A 14,886-nucleotide genomic window follows, 5' to 3' on the forward strand; every position below is an offset into this window, starting at 1 on the left:
ATTTTGTGGTGTTAGACATGGAAGAAGATGAAGAAGTCCCACTAATTCTTGGGCGACCATTCTTGGCTACGGGAAGAGCTTTGATTGATGTTCAAAAGGGTGAGTTAACATTGAGAGTGAACAAGGAAGAGGTTTTGTTCAAAATTTACCAAGCCATGAGAATTCCAGAAGAGCCAAGCACTTGCTTCCGGGTTGATGTCATTAAGCAAGGTGTGGAAAAGCCCTTTAAAGAAGATGCACCAGCCAATCACCTAGAACGAGCCTTGCAGCAGGATACATCACTTAGCAATGAAGTGGAGAGGAACTATACTCTTATTCCTTTTGGAGATCCCGATTGATGAAGATTGAAAAGTCTGGCTGTAGACTTTAAAACAAGCGCTTATGGGAGGCAACCCATAGATCTATCTTTCTTTCTTTCATTTATTTTATTATCTTTATTTATTTAAGTTTTAATAAATTAATTTTTGATGCAGGTATTTAGCAAGAATAAAGAGCTGGAAAATTTTTAAACCTCGGAAGGTTCACCATGAAACCAGGGAAGTTCCTTTATTTCTTCAATCCTTTTTACTTTTGCATCACAATGAGGACATTGTTTAGTTTAAGTTTGGGGGTGTAAACTCCTATAATTATTTGATCCTCTTGTTTTCTAAGTTTTGGGTTGTTGATGGGTTGTTTGATTCTCTTACCAAGCATGCATTGGAGTAAGATTGAATTCTCTATGACTCTGAAATTTGTGATTGAAGATGGTTTTGAGAAAAATTTTCAAAAATTTCTTTTATGTCAAGTGAAGTTTTGTGGGTACTTTGGTTTAAATCTTTGACCTTGAACACAATTGAGCACATAGTCATTTTTCTCTTATTCCATTTTGCTTATGAAGAGAAGAAGTTGAATTAATTGAAAGAGGGAGGTTCGATTTTGCTTTGCTCTAGAATCCGTTGATGGATCCTTGAGGCGAAATCCTAGTTGAGACCAAATATTAGAGAAATGATCTAGGCATTTCTTTGGCATAACCAAAAAGCTTTCCCAGCCGTCCTAAATGTCATGCCATCATTACATGGTGTGTTTCCATAGTCAACCCCCTTGAGCCTTCATGAGCCTTTATTGATTCTTTAAACTACATAAACCATGCCCGCTCTAAGCCTGAAAAACAATGAATCTACCGTTGATAGTTTGAGAAAATACTTTGGTGGAGAGTTACATTTAAAAGAGAAAATTGGTTTCATGATGAAACGTATTATGTTTGCTCTATTTGATCAAAGAAAAAGAAGAAGAAGAAAGGAAGTGATTGAAAAAAAAAAAAAAAAAGAGAGAGAAGAAGAGGAAAAAGAAAAAGAAAAGAAAAGAAAAAGAAGTCGCCAAGCGGAATGTGAATTACCTCAAATTTTGTTAAGGGAAGTGTTGGTATTACATCAGTGATTACAGCAATTTTAATGCCACAAGTATGAGCATATTGCCAAGAAAGAGCTATGATTTGAATCATGTGAGTTTCTCTTTTAATGTTCTTTTCACTAAGTATTTTCCCAGTTTGATTTAATTTCCCATATCCAGTTCTTTCTTAACCCTCACCCTGTGGCCTATCATTACAACCTTAATAAAGACCTTTTGATCTTTGATTTTGGTGTTGACTACATTAGTGGAGAGGATTTCTGAAAATTGGACTTATGGGGTTAAGTTTTAAGAGAATTCTTCTGATTTTGGTTGTTCTACTTTTATCTGAGTTTGCAGGTGGTTTGAGGTTAAATTGACTATATCACACACCCACTCAAGGTCTTAGCTTTAGGTTGAAATAAACGCCTAACTCTTGCTTGACAAATTGCAAAATTTTTGATTGATTTTCTTGCTATCTTTGATGTTAAAAGAGTAAGATACTAGAGATGAAATCTAAATTCATAAAAGTTTGGTGAATGATGATACTTCTCTTTGGGGTCGAGTTGATATTGCCTAAACTATCATTTGTTTTTCTTTTTTTGTTTGAGGACAAACAAAGTTGTAAGTTTGGGGGTATTTGATGGCTTGCAAAATTTCATATTGCAGATTTTACAAGTTCGCTCGAGCGGAGGCTCTTGGCCGCTCGAGCGAATTCAGGCAGATTCAAACGCTCGACTGCCGCTCGACAGGGAGCTCGAGCAGGTTGCTGAAAAACGAAGATCGCTCGAGCGGAGACATTGGCCGCTCGAGCGAAATCAGGCAGAGTCGAACGCTCGATGTGCGCTCGATAGGACGCTCGAGCGAAATCAGGCAGAGTCGAACGCTCGACGCGCGCTCGACATCCCGCTCGAGCGAACATCGTATTTTGACAGGTTTTAGGTTTTCCGCCGTGGGACCATATAAAAGGCCATTCTTCACTCTAGAGCTGCGGTTTTTGACTAGAGAACACTCTTTGGGAGAGAAAAACATAACTAGAGGGATTCAAATCATTTGTTTTGGAGACGGAATTCCAATTTATTGCACGTACGTTGGATTCATACACGAGCACGGACGGGAGAAAGGCGTTGAATCGTTCTCTTGAGCTTTTGACGACCAGTTGAGGCTGCAAGGAGGATTTTTCAGTGTTTATTTTCTTCTTCCCATCTTCTCAGAACAATTATGGTGAATTCGTTTATGTTGAATTCCAATTCTAGTATGAGCTAAATTTTCTTCTTTCTAGGAAAACGATGTAACCTAATTCCGAACTATGCTTGTTTGTCCATGCTAATTTAATGCAATTCTCTATTTGTTTATCTGATTTATTCTGAGTTTAATGCTTCTAATTAACTGGCCATTGATTAGATGATTATTAATCTTGTGATTTGCTATCGAAAGAGGGAATCATAGGGTAGATCTTGGATATTTCAGCATAGGTAAGTATAGAGATCGAAAGACTTGTATGAACCTGTGTAGTAATTAAATCATTGGTCTTATTGCGTTCTTGATTATTTAATTTGCATACTCTTGTGTGAATTGATAAACTAGAATCACTTCCAATTGACTATCGAAAGAGGCTTTTGGATGAATTAGAGATTTGCTAATAGACAAAAGAGGTTTAAGTTAAATTAGCTGGATGAGAAAAGCATAGTGAAGAATTATGGTGAAATCGATTTCCTAGAAGGTTTCTTCCCCATTGAATTTGATCTTTGAAAGTCAGTTTTATTTTCTTTGCTTATTTCTCTTTGAGTTGATCTAAGTTTATTTGCAACAACAAAAACCTTAGCGATTCCTCTAGATAAAATTGAGATTAGTAAAATTTTGGTATTTGGCAAGAGTAAGGTACCAATCCCTGAGGACGATACTCTACTTATTACTTTACTATAAGACTACGATACTGTGCACTTGCAGTTTTGCACCGGTCAAGTTTTTGGCGCCGTTGCCGGGGATTGGTTTATTCTTATTCTTTTTGTCAATATCGATACAAAGTAATCTTGGTTTTAATTTAGAATTTTGTTTTAATTTGTTCTACAGGTGTGTTTTTGACATTGGATGCGCCGTACTAGATCTCGTGACATTATTCCTGTTGATCCGGAGATTGAAAGAACTCTTAGATCACTAAGAAGAAATAAGATACTAGTCATGGCTGAAGAAGATCGTGAGGTACTACCACGCACCTTGAAGGACTATGTACGGCCAGTTGTGAATGGAAATTACTCGAGCATAATGCGCCAGCCAATCAATGCCAACAACTTTGAGCTCAAACCAGCTTTGATTAGCATGGTGCAGCAGGCTCAATTCAGTGGATCACCACTTGATGATCCCAATATTCACCTGGCTATGTTCTTGGAGATTTGTGATACTGTGAAGATCAATGGTGTTACTGAAGACACCATTAGACTGAGATTGTTTCCCTTCTCTTTGAGGGACAAGGCTAGAGGTTGGCTACAATCTCTACAACCGGGAAGCATTGTTAGTTGGCAGGACATGGCTGAGAGGTTTCTTGCTAAATTTTTTTGACTAGAGAACACTCTTTGGGAGAGAAAAACATAACTAGAGGGATTCAAATCATTTGTTTTGGAGACGGAATTCCAATTTATTGCACGTACGTTGGATTCATACACGAGCACGGACGGGAGAAAGGCGTTGAATCGTTCCCTTGAGCTTTTGACGACCAGTTGAGGCTGCAAGGAGGATTTTTCAGTGTTTATTTTCTTCTTCCCATCTTCTCAGAACAATTATGGTGAATTCGTTTATGTTGAATTCCAATTCTAGCATGAGCTAAATTTTCTTCTTTCTAGGAAAACGATGTAACCTAATTCCGAACTATGCTTGTTTGTCCATGCTAATTTAATGCAATTCTCTATTTGTTTATCTGATCAGCCAGTTAACGATTCCGAACCTGGCTCATCCTCTGGCTATTTGGAACGGGCCGATCAGATCAAGACCCCAATGCACAAAAGGCCACAGGGCAGTCACCGATGTTAACTCTTCTACGGGGTGATGTGGTACTGGCTCGTGTTCTTGGCACTTCAGGCATTTTTTGACAAAATCTTGTGCATCTTTGAGAAGGTGCAGTCAGTAGTATCCAGCTCGAGTCACTTTTGCAACCAGCACCCTACCCCCCGCGCAACTCTAGCATGCGCCTTCGTGATTCTCTGCTAGGACGTATTGGGCCTCTTCTGAAGTCTAGCACCGAAGAAAGGGCTAGGAGAATCCCCTCCTGGAGAGGATCCCCTTGATCATAGTGAACTAGGCAGCTCTGTTCTTAACTTTCAGCACTTCCTCTGGGTCGTCGGGCAATTTATCCTCCTGAAATAAATCCCTGATGTCTACAGCCCATTGAGGGGATGTCGGGGCGATGGCGAGTTTCTCCATCCCGATTGATGAGGTATCGATTGTTTTGACATTAGTTTGTTCCGAGAGTTGGGACTCGTCCTGTCCTGATGTAGCTCTCGCTAGTCGATCTGCCTTTTGATTTTTCGCCCTAGGAATCTTCTGGGTTCGGAAGTACCGGAAGCGATCGTGCTCATTGTAGATGAGTTGGATGTATTTTTTCAGCCTATCCCCCTTTGCCACAAACTGCCCGAGCACCTGGCTGACGACTACTTGGAAACCTGACCTCACGTCTAGTTCCTCCACCCCTAACAGTCGTGCCACCGCCATTCCTACCAAAAGCGCCTCGTACTCAACCTCATTGTTGGTTGCCTTGTAGGCGAACGTGCTGCATAATTGTGTTCCTCCCCCTATTTCGTTATGATGTGGACCCCTACTCTGCCACCAACCCGACACAATGAACCGTCTACATAGATCTGCCAAGGTCTCCCTAGTGGTGTTGTAGGGGCTTCTTTTGTAAAAATCCGTGAACTCAGCGATGAAGTCTACCAGTATTTGGGCTTTAATCGCGGTACGGGGGCACTACTTGATGTCAAATTCGTTAAGTTCGATCGCCCACTTGGCGAGCAGGTCGAAGGTGTCTGGCTTCTAGAGGACCTTCTTGAGGGGCTAGTCTGTTTTCTGTTTGAAATCTTCATTGGGTGAGCTTGAAAATATGGCCTTAGTCTCCTAGCCACGACCACCAACGCAAATGCTAGCATCTCCATTCGAGCATACCGGCCTTTGGCTCCTCGTAAAGCCTTGCTCGTGTAGTAGACTGGTCTTTATCCTTCCCCTGTGTCGCAAATCAGAACCTCCGAGACTGCATTCGGAGACACGACCAGGTATACATTTAGATTTTCTCTCTGCCTGGTTTGGCTGAGAAGAGGGGGTGAGTCAGATATCGCTTCAGGTCGGAGAAGGCTTCTTCGCATCGCTTGTCCCACTCTTGAGCTTTTCTCAAGACTTTGAAAAAAGATAGGCACTTGTCGGTCGATCAAGCAATGAAGCAATTGAGGGCTGCCACTCTGCCGACCAACCTTTGGACTTCGTGGAGATTGCATCCCTATTATGGCCTTGACTTTCTCGAGATTGGCTTTGATGCCTGGCTCTGAGACCATAAACCTCAAAAACTTTCTGGGCTCCACCCCAAATGCACACTTGTTGAATTGAGTTTTATTTGGTATCGCTGAAGGATCGAGAAAGCCCCACGGAGGTTCGTCAAGTGTGAGTCTAGCTTCTTGCTTTGCACCAGCAGGTTGTCCACATATACTTCCATCTTTCGACTGATCTGCTGTTTGAACATTCGATTGACTAGCTGCTGATAGGTAGCGTCGGCATTCTTCAGACCAAACGACATGGCTTTATTGTAGTATAGCCCCTGATCTGGAACGAACGTTGTCTTCTCTTCATTGTTTGGGCTCATCTTGATCTGGTTGTACCCAGAGTAGGCATCCATAAAATCGAGGAGGGGGTGCTTGCTGTTGAATCCACAATTAAATCGATGCAGGGCAGGGGAAAGTTGTCCTTTGGGCATGCTTTGTTGAGGTTGGTGAAGTCTACGCACATCCACCACTTCCCGTTAGCTTTTTTCACTAGGACCACATTCAAGAGCCACTCTGGGTAATGTACCTCGCGAACGAGCCTTGCCGTAAGGAGTCAATCCACTTCTTTTACTATGGTTGCGTATTTCTTGGCACCGAAACTCTGCTGTTTCTGCTTAATCTTCTGAGCCGCCAGGTTTACACACAGTCGATGCTTGATGACTGAATTGTCTATTCCTGGCATATCTTTGTGGCTCCAAGGGAAGATGCCCTGGTGCTCAACGGGGAGGTGCTTCAATTGCTGCCTTATTCGAGGGTCAGTTGAGTCCCCATTCGAATGGTACGCACCGACCTCTGGGTGTCAACCGAGACCAACTCTAGGGGCTCATTTGGCTCGGCTTCACACAGGGCCTCCTCATCTCGGATCTCTTCATCCCATTCGGTTAGGTTGAGAGGGAGAAGGGCTTCAACTCCCTTGCCTCCATCATCGGCACTTGTGATTGTCTTCACCTCATGCCTGAGTTTGCGGGTGTAGCATTCTCGAGCTAGGACCTATTCATCTCGGATCTCCCCCACCCTTAAATATGTGAAGAACTTCATCTTGCGGTGATATGTGGAGGTCATCGCCTTGAGGCTGTTTAGCGTGGGATGATCGACTATCGCATTGTACGATGATGGGGCTTTGACCACCAAGAAGTCCGCCATGGTCGCCGCTGTCCTCAGGGCCTTGCCAGCTAGAATTAATAAGGTAATAACCCCCATTGGTTGGACCACATTGCCAGGTAAAGCCTTTTAGAGGGATCAGAGCTTGACGTAACCTATCCGATCTGATCCCCATCTTGACGAAGGCTTCCCAAAACATGATATCTACCGAGCTCCCATTATCCACCAGGATCCGCTTGAGGGTGAAGTCCGCGACCTGCATGGTTAGGACCAACACGTCATCATGTGGGTGGAGGATCTCTTCTTCATCCCTCTCGTTGAAGCTTATGGTGATTCCCCTGGCCAGCTTGTGAATTCGGAGCGCAACATGACCGGTCGTGAACACTTCTTCGTATCGCATTGGCGATTGTGTGGATCTCGCCAATCGGCCTTCTGGTTCTCTTGGGGCTCCTTAGAACTTCCGGGTTAGCCGCCCGGTTGCCTGGTAGTGTCCTCTGATTGCCATTCCTAGGCAGCTCTCGGCAATCTTCAAAGTGTCACCCTTGGTCCTGCATTTCCATCCTCTTCATTCTATTAAGGGTGTAATAGTCTTCGGTACTATGTCTATCAGTCATATGGTGACTACAATACGAGCACCCTCTGGGTTCTCGCCTTGAGTCCCTTCGCAAGCTTATCTCCTTTTCTCCTTCTACCGTCAAGTTGGCGTGCATTCTAGGGGCGCCTTGTGGTCTCGAGTGCCTCGAGGTTTCTCCCTTTTTCTTCCACTCCGCTGCCCCCTTCTTCCCCTTATCTCGCCCTCGACTGTCCTTCTGCTTGGTTGCCCTTAGGTAGGCCCCCTCCACTTCGGATTATTGTGGCCCTGTTAGTGCTTTTAATGTATCCTCCACATTAATGAACCCATCTGCTCAATCCATGAATTCCCTCAGGGTGATCGGGATCTAATAGGCTATCTCAGCTATGAAGGGGTTTCTAGGCCAGATCCTCGCTAGGAGGGTTGTCAGGGTGATCTTTTCGTCTTGATCATCGGTAGTCATTCGTTCCCTATTGAAAAGTGCAAGGTAGGATTTTTGGCTTTCGCTATCACGTTGCTTGACTGTCAGGAGATACGCCACCAGGTGCCTCTTTTTGGGCTTGCTAAGAACTGAGTCACAAATAGGCAAGCCAACTCGTCGAAGCTTCCTATCATCCCTGATGGTAGGGATTCGAACCAGGTTTGGGCCCCGCCCTTCAGTGTCAATGGGAAGGCTCGGCAAGCTATTTCCCCGAAAAATTGTGCAACTTCATGTGGGCCTCGAACATGTCCAGGTGTTCTAGTGGGTCCTTGGTTTTGTGGTACAGCTCCATCTAAGGAATTTTGAATTTCGGTGGTAGAGAAACTGCCATGACTTCAGTGCTGTAAGGCAAGTTTGTGTTTCCCAGCAGCTGCTCGACCGCTGAGGGTGTCTCGACCCGCCTGGCTATCTCCTTGTACTTGTCTCCTAGCTCTTGCAGTTCCGAATGTATCCGTCTTCTTTCTTCGTCTGCGGCCGCACTCATTTGGTCACGACGTGACTCTATGTGCTCGTTGCCACTAGGCTCGTCTTCCCTTCCCAACTCTTCGTTGGTTCATCGTAGCACTGTGTTCTCCTTGTGTAGTTCCCCCATTTCCTCAGTAAGCTTCCTTATCATTTCTTCCATCTTCGCCAGCCTTGCCTTCATCACGTCGTTCGCACATTCTTCCTCCTGCGCAGTTTGGGACCGCGTCATTGCCAGCATGTGAAGCACACGTTGTTAGAGAAAAGAAAAGAATCTCACAGATGGTGCCACTGTTGACGACGTGTTTGGCGGCTTGTAGTTGCACGGGCCCGCCCTTTGTACCTGCAAGACGTGCAGAGGATGGACTCGGGGGAGTCCGTTAGTCCTCCGATAGTTTTGTTAGTAGGTGTTTCACGTATGTGTAAAAAGGATCAACCAACCTTTTTCGTAAAAGGACTGGGGCTTTTATACCTGGCCTGAACTCAATCAGTTAGGAGATGTGTGGGATTCCAAGGTATGTCTGAGTCAGAGTTATCTTGTCTCTGACTCGGCAATGACTTGTCATGTCGTGGTCACGTAAGGGTATACCCTGCCATATAATAAATGCAACATGTTCCTGATTTTTTGTGATTGGGTCAATAATAAATGCGACGTGCCCCTGCCCACCTAGGCGTGGAGAAGCATATTGTCCTTCCTTCAGTGGGTGCAACCCGCTTAGAAAACCGACATAAGTAGGACTTTAGGGGGGGTGAGACATCAAATTGGAAATGGGCTTTCAGCTAGATTGAAGCCCAGGTCCCAAAAGCCCCTTCGCCCACCTTGGTTCTAGGTTGCTGGGTTGTTTCGGGTTGGGTTGCCTGGCACCAGGGCCAGTCCCCCCACAGGTATAAACCCCAAACGATCTGAATAAATAAATAAATAAATAAATAAAATAAAAAAAAACCCCGAGGCCAATAATCTCTCTCTCTCTCTCTCTCTCTCTCTCTCTCTCTCTCTCTCTCTCTCTCTCTCTCTCTCTCTCTCTCTCTCTCTCTCTCTCTCTCTCTCTCTCTCTCTCTCTCTCTCTCTCTCTCTCTGTGTGCTGGTCTGTAATCTGAAAACGATGTAGCAAACAACGGGCACCACCACACCACATGGACGTACGTAAGTGCATGGAAGTTTCAAATTTCTTTTTGTCACGTAGCTAGGAAACACTTCGACACGTCCATGTATATCTCCATCAACAGCCCGACGAGGAAATCCAAAATCACATCCAATTATCCCCAGCTCTTCATTTCCCTCTTTCTATGTTATCCACACCCTCTATTTCTCCTTTTGAAAGTTTTGTTCCAAAGTTTTTTATGGTCTAAATTTATAATATTTATAATGATTAAAAAGATAATAATTAAAAAGAATAAATATATAATATTAATTTTTCGTGTGTACGTATAAATTATAAAATCTATTATTTACGAGTTAGTGTTTAAAAACGTAAGCATGAATAAAGTGAAATAAATAAATATATTTTCGTACACAAAGCCGGCGTTAATGGCAAGCTAACCAGAGTGAAATGGCTTTTCTTCAACTAATTCCCTCTTTGTCGCTCTCTCACAGAGCCGCTTTAAGTTTAAACCCAGCTGCTATTCCCTCTCCCCTACGTCCAATCCCTGCAGTATTTTCTAAGAGAACCCATTCCCTCCGCAGAAACCGCAACTCTCTCCGGTGCTCCTCCTCCTCTTTCTCCGAGAAGTACCACACTAATCCTCCGAAATCAAACGATGTCGTGGAGCTCCCTATTTTCCCCCTGCCGCTCGTGCTGTTCCCGGGCGGGATTCTACCCCTACAGATCTTCGAGTTCCGGTACCGTATGATGATGCACACTCTCCTCCAGACCGATCTCCGCTTCGGTGTCATATACTCCGACGAGTTTTCGGGTACTGCTGACGTCGGATGCGTCGGAGAGGTGGTCAAACACGAGCGCCTCGTCGACGACCGGTTCTTCCTCATCTGCAAGGGCCAGGAGCGGTTCCGAATGACCAACCTCGTACGCACCAAGCCTTACCTCGTCGCAGAGGTGACGTGGCTGGAGGACCGGCCATCAGGGGACGGGGAAGAGGATCTGGAGACACTGGCGAACGGGGTCGAGGCGCACATGAAGGACGTGATTCGGCTGTCGAACCGGCTAGGCGGGAAGCCGGAGAAGGAGGCAATAGACCTACGGAGGAACCTGTTCCCGACGCCGTTTTCGTTCTTCGTTGGGAGCACCTTCGAGGGTGCTGCGAGGGAGCAGCAAGCCTTGCTTGAGTTGGAGGACACCGCGGCGAGGCTGAAGAGGGAGAAAGAGACCTTGAGGAACACGCTCAATTACTTGACGGCGGCCTCGGCGGTTAAGGACGCGTTTCCCTCGTCGTAATCTGAGGTACTGTACTGAAGGTTACAACTTACTGCCCTTTACCCGGTTTCAAACTTGCAAGGAAGGATTTAGCAAAAGGCAAAAAGTTGTAAAAAAAAAAAAAAAAGTTTTATGGGTGATTTGGGAAGTGTAGTTTTAGCTTGGGTTTGGGAGTTGAGAAGTATTGAGGTATGTTGTAAATAGTAGTGAAAAAGTAGGTAAAAAATAATAATAGAATATTGAATAGTAGTAAAAAATATGTAAAAAGTAATAATAAAGTAATGAATAATAGTAGAGTATGTTGAGAAATGTTGAGAATGTTAAACATACCATTAGATATAGATAGTCAAATAAATATTATTTTTTATTTTAAGTTTTATTATTTCTAATGGCAAATGATATTACTATTAAAGTGAATAGTTTTCACGTACTTTTTTTTTAAAAAGTGAGTAAATTTAGAATCTATATAAAATCTATATTTTTTAATGGTGGTCTTAACTTTTTTTCAAATAGAAAATTCAGAGACAATGCACTCCAAGATTATATATACTGTTGCCAATTTTTAATATATATATTATAAATAAATTTCTAACTAAATGCATGACTTATAAAATCATTCAAAATTAGAGTACTACCCGCACCCTCCAGACGGGGCCACCATGTTCCTGCCCTCGCATGGGTGGGGGAGAGTTAGGCCCATTGGGCCCAGCCTTGCTCACCATGGACAAGTGCGCCCTCAAGATCGCCCGTCCACTACCCACACACATCATTGAAAAATAACAACAAAACTCAAAATTAACCCAACTCCACCGAACTAGCCATAAAATCCATAGATTTATCATCTAACAACAAATACACAAAGTTACAAACACAAATTAAAAAACCATCTTAACAAACGCAACTTTTTCCTTCGACAAGACCACGATGTTGCCATGGGTCTCTTCTCAAACCAACATCCATTTGTGGCCTCAGAACCATGGCCTCGCTGTAGCTTGTAGGTGTCTCACAACCTTCAAGAACAAAAAGTGGAGGAGGAGAAGATGTGGAAGATTTGCTTGCTGCAAGGTTGGGGTGGAGGAGGTGAAGAACAAAAGAAAAGAGATGGGAGGTAAAAATGGAACGACAGAGGGAGAGAGATGAGAGGCGAGAAAGTGATTTAGGGTTTTGTATTTTCCCTTATATACTAGCCAAGTTTTGATGTCATTTTCTTAAAAGAAAGTTTGTTTTTTAAATATATATCTATTTATTTAGATATATGGTGGGCTTCGACCTAGTTCGGGTCCGTCCCTCGACACCTAATTGCATGTAGGCATCCTCCTACACACCTTTCGTCTTAGGATGGAATTCCAGTCTCAACCAGGCAGAGGCCAAAAGGGGTGGGTAGGGTGGCGGACAACGGAGCTGACGTCCACTGAGTAGGGTTGTTCATCTGGGCCGGTTTTTATCCGGCCCGGCCAAGAACCTGGAAAACCGGATTTTCGGTTGGGGTTTTCGGCCCGGATGACGTCCGGGTCGGACTCCGCATTTGCAAAACCAGATACATCTGGTCCGGACCCGGGTATGAAACCCGGGTTCCGTTTTAGAACCCGGTTAACCGGGTTTGTATAAAATCTTCAAAAAACCTCGTCTCTGTCTAAAGCCTCATCTCCCGTGACCCGGTCTCCCAACTTCCCAAGTCATCTCTCTCTCTCTCTCTCTCTCTAACACACGAAACCCTAGCCGCCCCCATAATCTCCTTCATTCTTAACTCCCCAACTACCCCACCAGTGACCACGATCTCTCTGTCGTCGAGCTTGAGCTTGGGATCCTGCGGTCTGAGAGTCTTCATTCTAGTGCTGATGCAGAAAACCCTCTCTCTCTCCCTCTTGGTAAGTCTCTCTCCTGATCTGTGAACAATGAATGTAAATGTGATAGATCTAGTGATTTGGTGAATTGGGTCTCTTTGTGCTTGGATAGATCTAGTGATTTGCCAAATGGGAGTTTTAGGGTTTTGTTTGGGGATTTCTCTTTTTCTATCTTAGTGGGTTTTTTTTTTTTTCGTTTGGTTCTTGTTCTTTATTGATTTTTTTCCTTACAATCTAAACAAATCTCAATAGATTTGAAGAGATTTTGTTTAGATCTGAGTCATTTTGGTTTCTGTTTCCTTACAATCTAAACAAAATCAAAGCAGTGTATAAAATGCTCGTTGGATATGATTTAGGATTTTTGTCTGCAGGGTCCTTTGTGGGTTTAGGTTTTTTGTCATTATACTTGATTAAAGTATTTGATCGCAGAGGGCATGTGGCAAAACTATGCATTGTTTTCCTTCCGCTGCTTGTTGCATCCCTCATTGGCATCTCACTGGTTAATGACTATTGGCACCATTGGCAAGATGTATTTGCTGGAGGTGTTCTAGGTGTGTTTTTGTATCATCACTTAGAAAATGAAATTTAAATTTTCAATATAAGAAGGCAGGGCATGCGATGCAAAGGTGCTATAAGGAATGCACATTCTTACCTGCCATAATTTGGCTTCAACACCTTCAACAGATGCAGCCCCTTTCTTTATCTCTTCTGCTAGTTTCTCTACATGTCCATACATGGAATAGTACCTGTAGCAGCAAAAAAAATAAAATAAAAAATAGAACATATAGATTATGAGAGTTGTATGATAATCAGTTCCTACAGTAGCAAACTGGAGAATAGAGTTTTACCATGACATCTGATGAAAAATACTAACTTGCTTTTAGTTCAAGGGAAAAATTGAGAGTACAAATAATTAAAAGAATCGTGATTACTTGCAAGTCTCTGGGAAAAACAACTTGCTCAGATTTTGACCTCTAATGGATTGCTGAGTTGGAAGTATTGATCCAAAACAAATTTCTTCAACTTCTCAGTTTTGCATGTATGTGCATGGGTGTAGACTATTCCCAGGTTCCTTCTCAAGTTTTGAGCAGATAAAAGGCTAATGGCAAATCTTAGAAGCCCACCACACAGTGGAACAGGTAACTCACAGCATTTCAGGTAAACATATGGCTGGTTAAGGCATATGTTTTGATAACACCAAGAGCTGGTTAAGGCATTACTTTTGAAGGGCTCAATATGCAACAGAACAAGTCTATCTTTTGCATATTTCCAAAGTAGTTCAATTTTTCAAATTATTTAAACAAATTGTGTTTTTCTCTGCTGAAATATCTTCCTTCTCTTCAGTTTGGTTGGCTATGGAGAATATACTAGGAATTCAATATGGTGGTTGTCTCCAGTTTGGGTGGCTACAGACTTGAAGTTGTTATTTTGGTGTGATTAAACTATTGATGGAGGACTGTGTTATTTATATGTAACTCTTATCTTGTAATTTTTATATTTTGTAATGTAATGTACATAATACAAAATAATGAAATATGTAGTGTGTTGTGTGTTGCATGCATATCATGATGAATATTTGTTTTTGACATAAAATTTCGGTTTTCATTTTTAATATATTTTTATTATTATAGATAATCTTCAATGTATAAGTATTATGGCTTTCAAGATGACTTCTTGAAAATATATATATATATATATATGCAGGCTTTGTAAGAAAAAAAATTAGTAAAATATGGGCTTCAGATTAAAAAAATTGCTTTTCACCATTATCTTTTACTTATAAAAATCTAATAATATAGCCTATGTTAAAAAAAAAAAAAAAAAAAACCGGGTTCATCCCGGAACCCGGATTTCCGGGTTGTAAAAATCGGGATACATTCGAGTTTCGGACCGGATCACAACCAGGGTATATCCGGGCCGAAATCCGGCCCGGATTTGAGATCCGGATTTCGGGCCGGGTATACCCAGATATCCGGTCCGAAACCCGGATGAACAATCCTACCACTGAGTGTGTCACATTATGGCTGAAGACAACATATATCAAGACCAAAAATAGCATTAAGTTTCAAGTGGTTTAAAAATAGTATCACTTTGGTCGCTAGATAACTTATTTAAAAATTTCAGGCTGTACTGGAGAAAGTCATTAATGGGAAAATAGTTTCAGCCATAT

The 14,886-nt window shown here is 42.7% G+C and overlaps 1 protein-coding gene across 4 annotated transcripts; it reads left to right on the forward strand.

Annotated features, from left to right (window-relative positions):
• The first annotated feature begins 9,965 nt into the window (after positions 1-9,965).
• Positions 9,966-14,277, forward strand: LOC122319430 (lon protease 2-like). Of its 4 annotated transcripts, none has more exons than XR_006245081.1 (3): positions 9,966-10,899; positions 13,748-13,855; positions 14,061-14,277. XR_006245081.1 is itself a non-coding variant. In XM_043137493.1 (2 exons), the coding sequence occupies exon 1, from the start codon at positions 10,051-10,053 to the stop codon at positions 10,891-10,893; it is 843 nt and encodes a 280-aa protein (XP_042993427.1). In that variant the 5' UTR covers positions 9,966-10,050; the 3' UTR covers positions 10,894-10,899; positions 14,061-14,277. The 4 variants fall into 4 exon arrangements, 2 of the variants coding, with proteins under 2 accessions (XP_042993427.1, XP_042993428.1); XR_006245080.1 differs by having other exon boundaries at positions 13,774-13,855; XM_043137493.1 differs by lacking the exon at positions 13,748-13,855.
• Positions 14,278-14,886: the final 609 nt, after the last annotated feature.

This window comes from Carya illinoinensis, chromosome 8, assembly GCF_018687715.1.
Source record: "Carya illinoinensis cultivar Pawnee chromosome 8, C.illinoinensisPawnee_v1, whole genome shotgun sequence".
Taxonomy (NCBI): domain Eukaryota; kingdom Viridiplantae; phylum Streptophyta; class Magnoliopsida; order Fagales; family Juglandaceae; genus Carya; species Carya illinoinensis.

Bases quoted from the DNA above. Each gene is read 5' to 3' on its own strand.
- LOC122319430 (XM_043137493.1), top strand. From the start codon at position 10,051: ATGGCTTTTCTTCAACTAATTCCCTCTTTGTCGCTCTCTCACAGAGCC.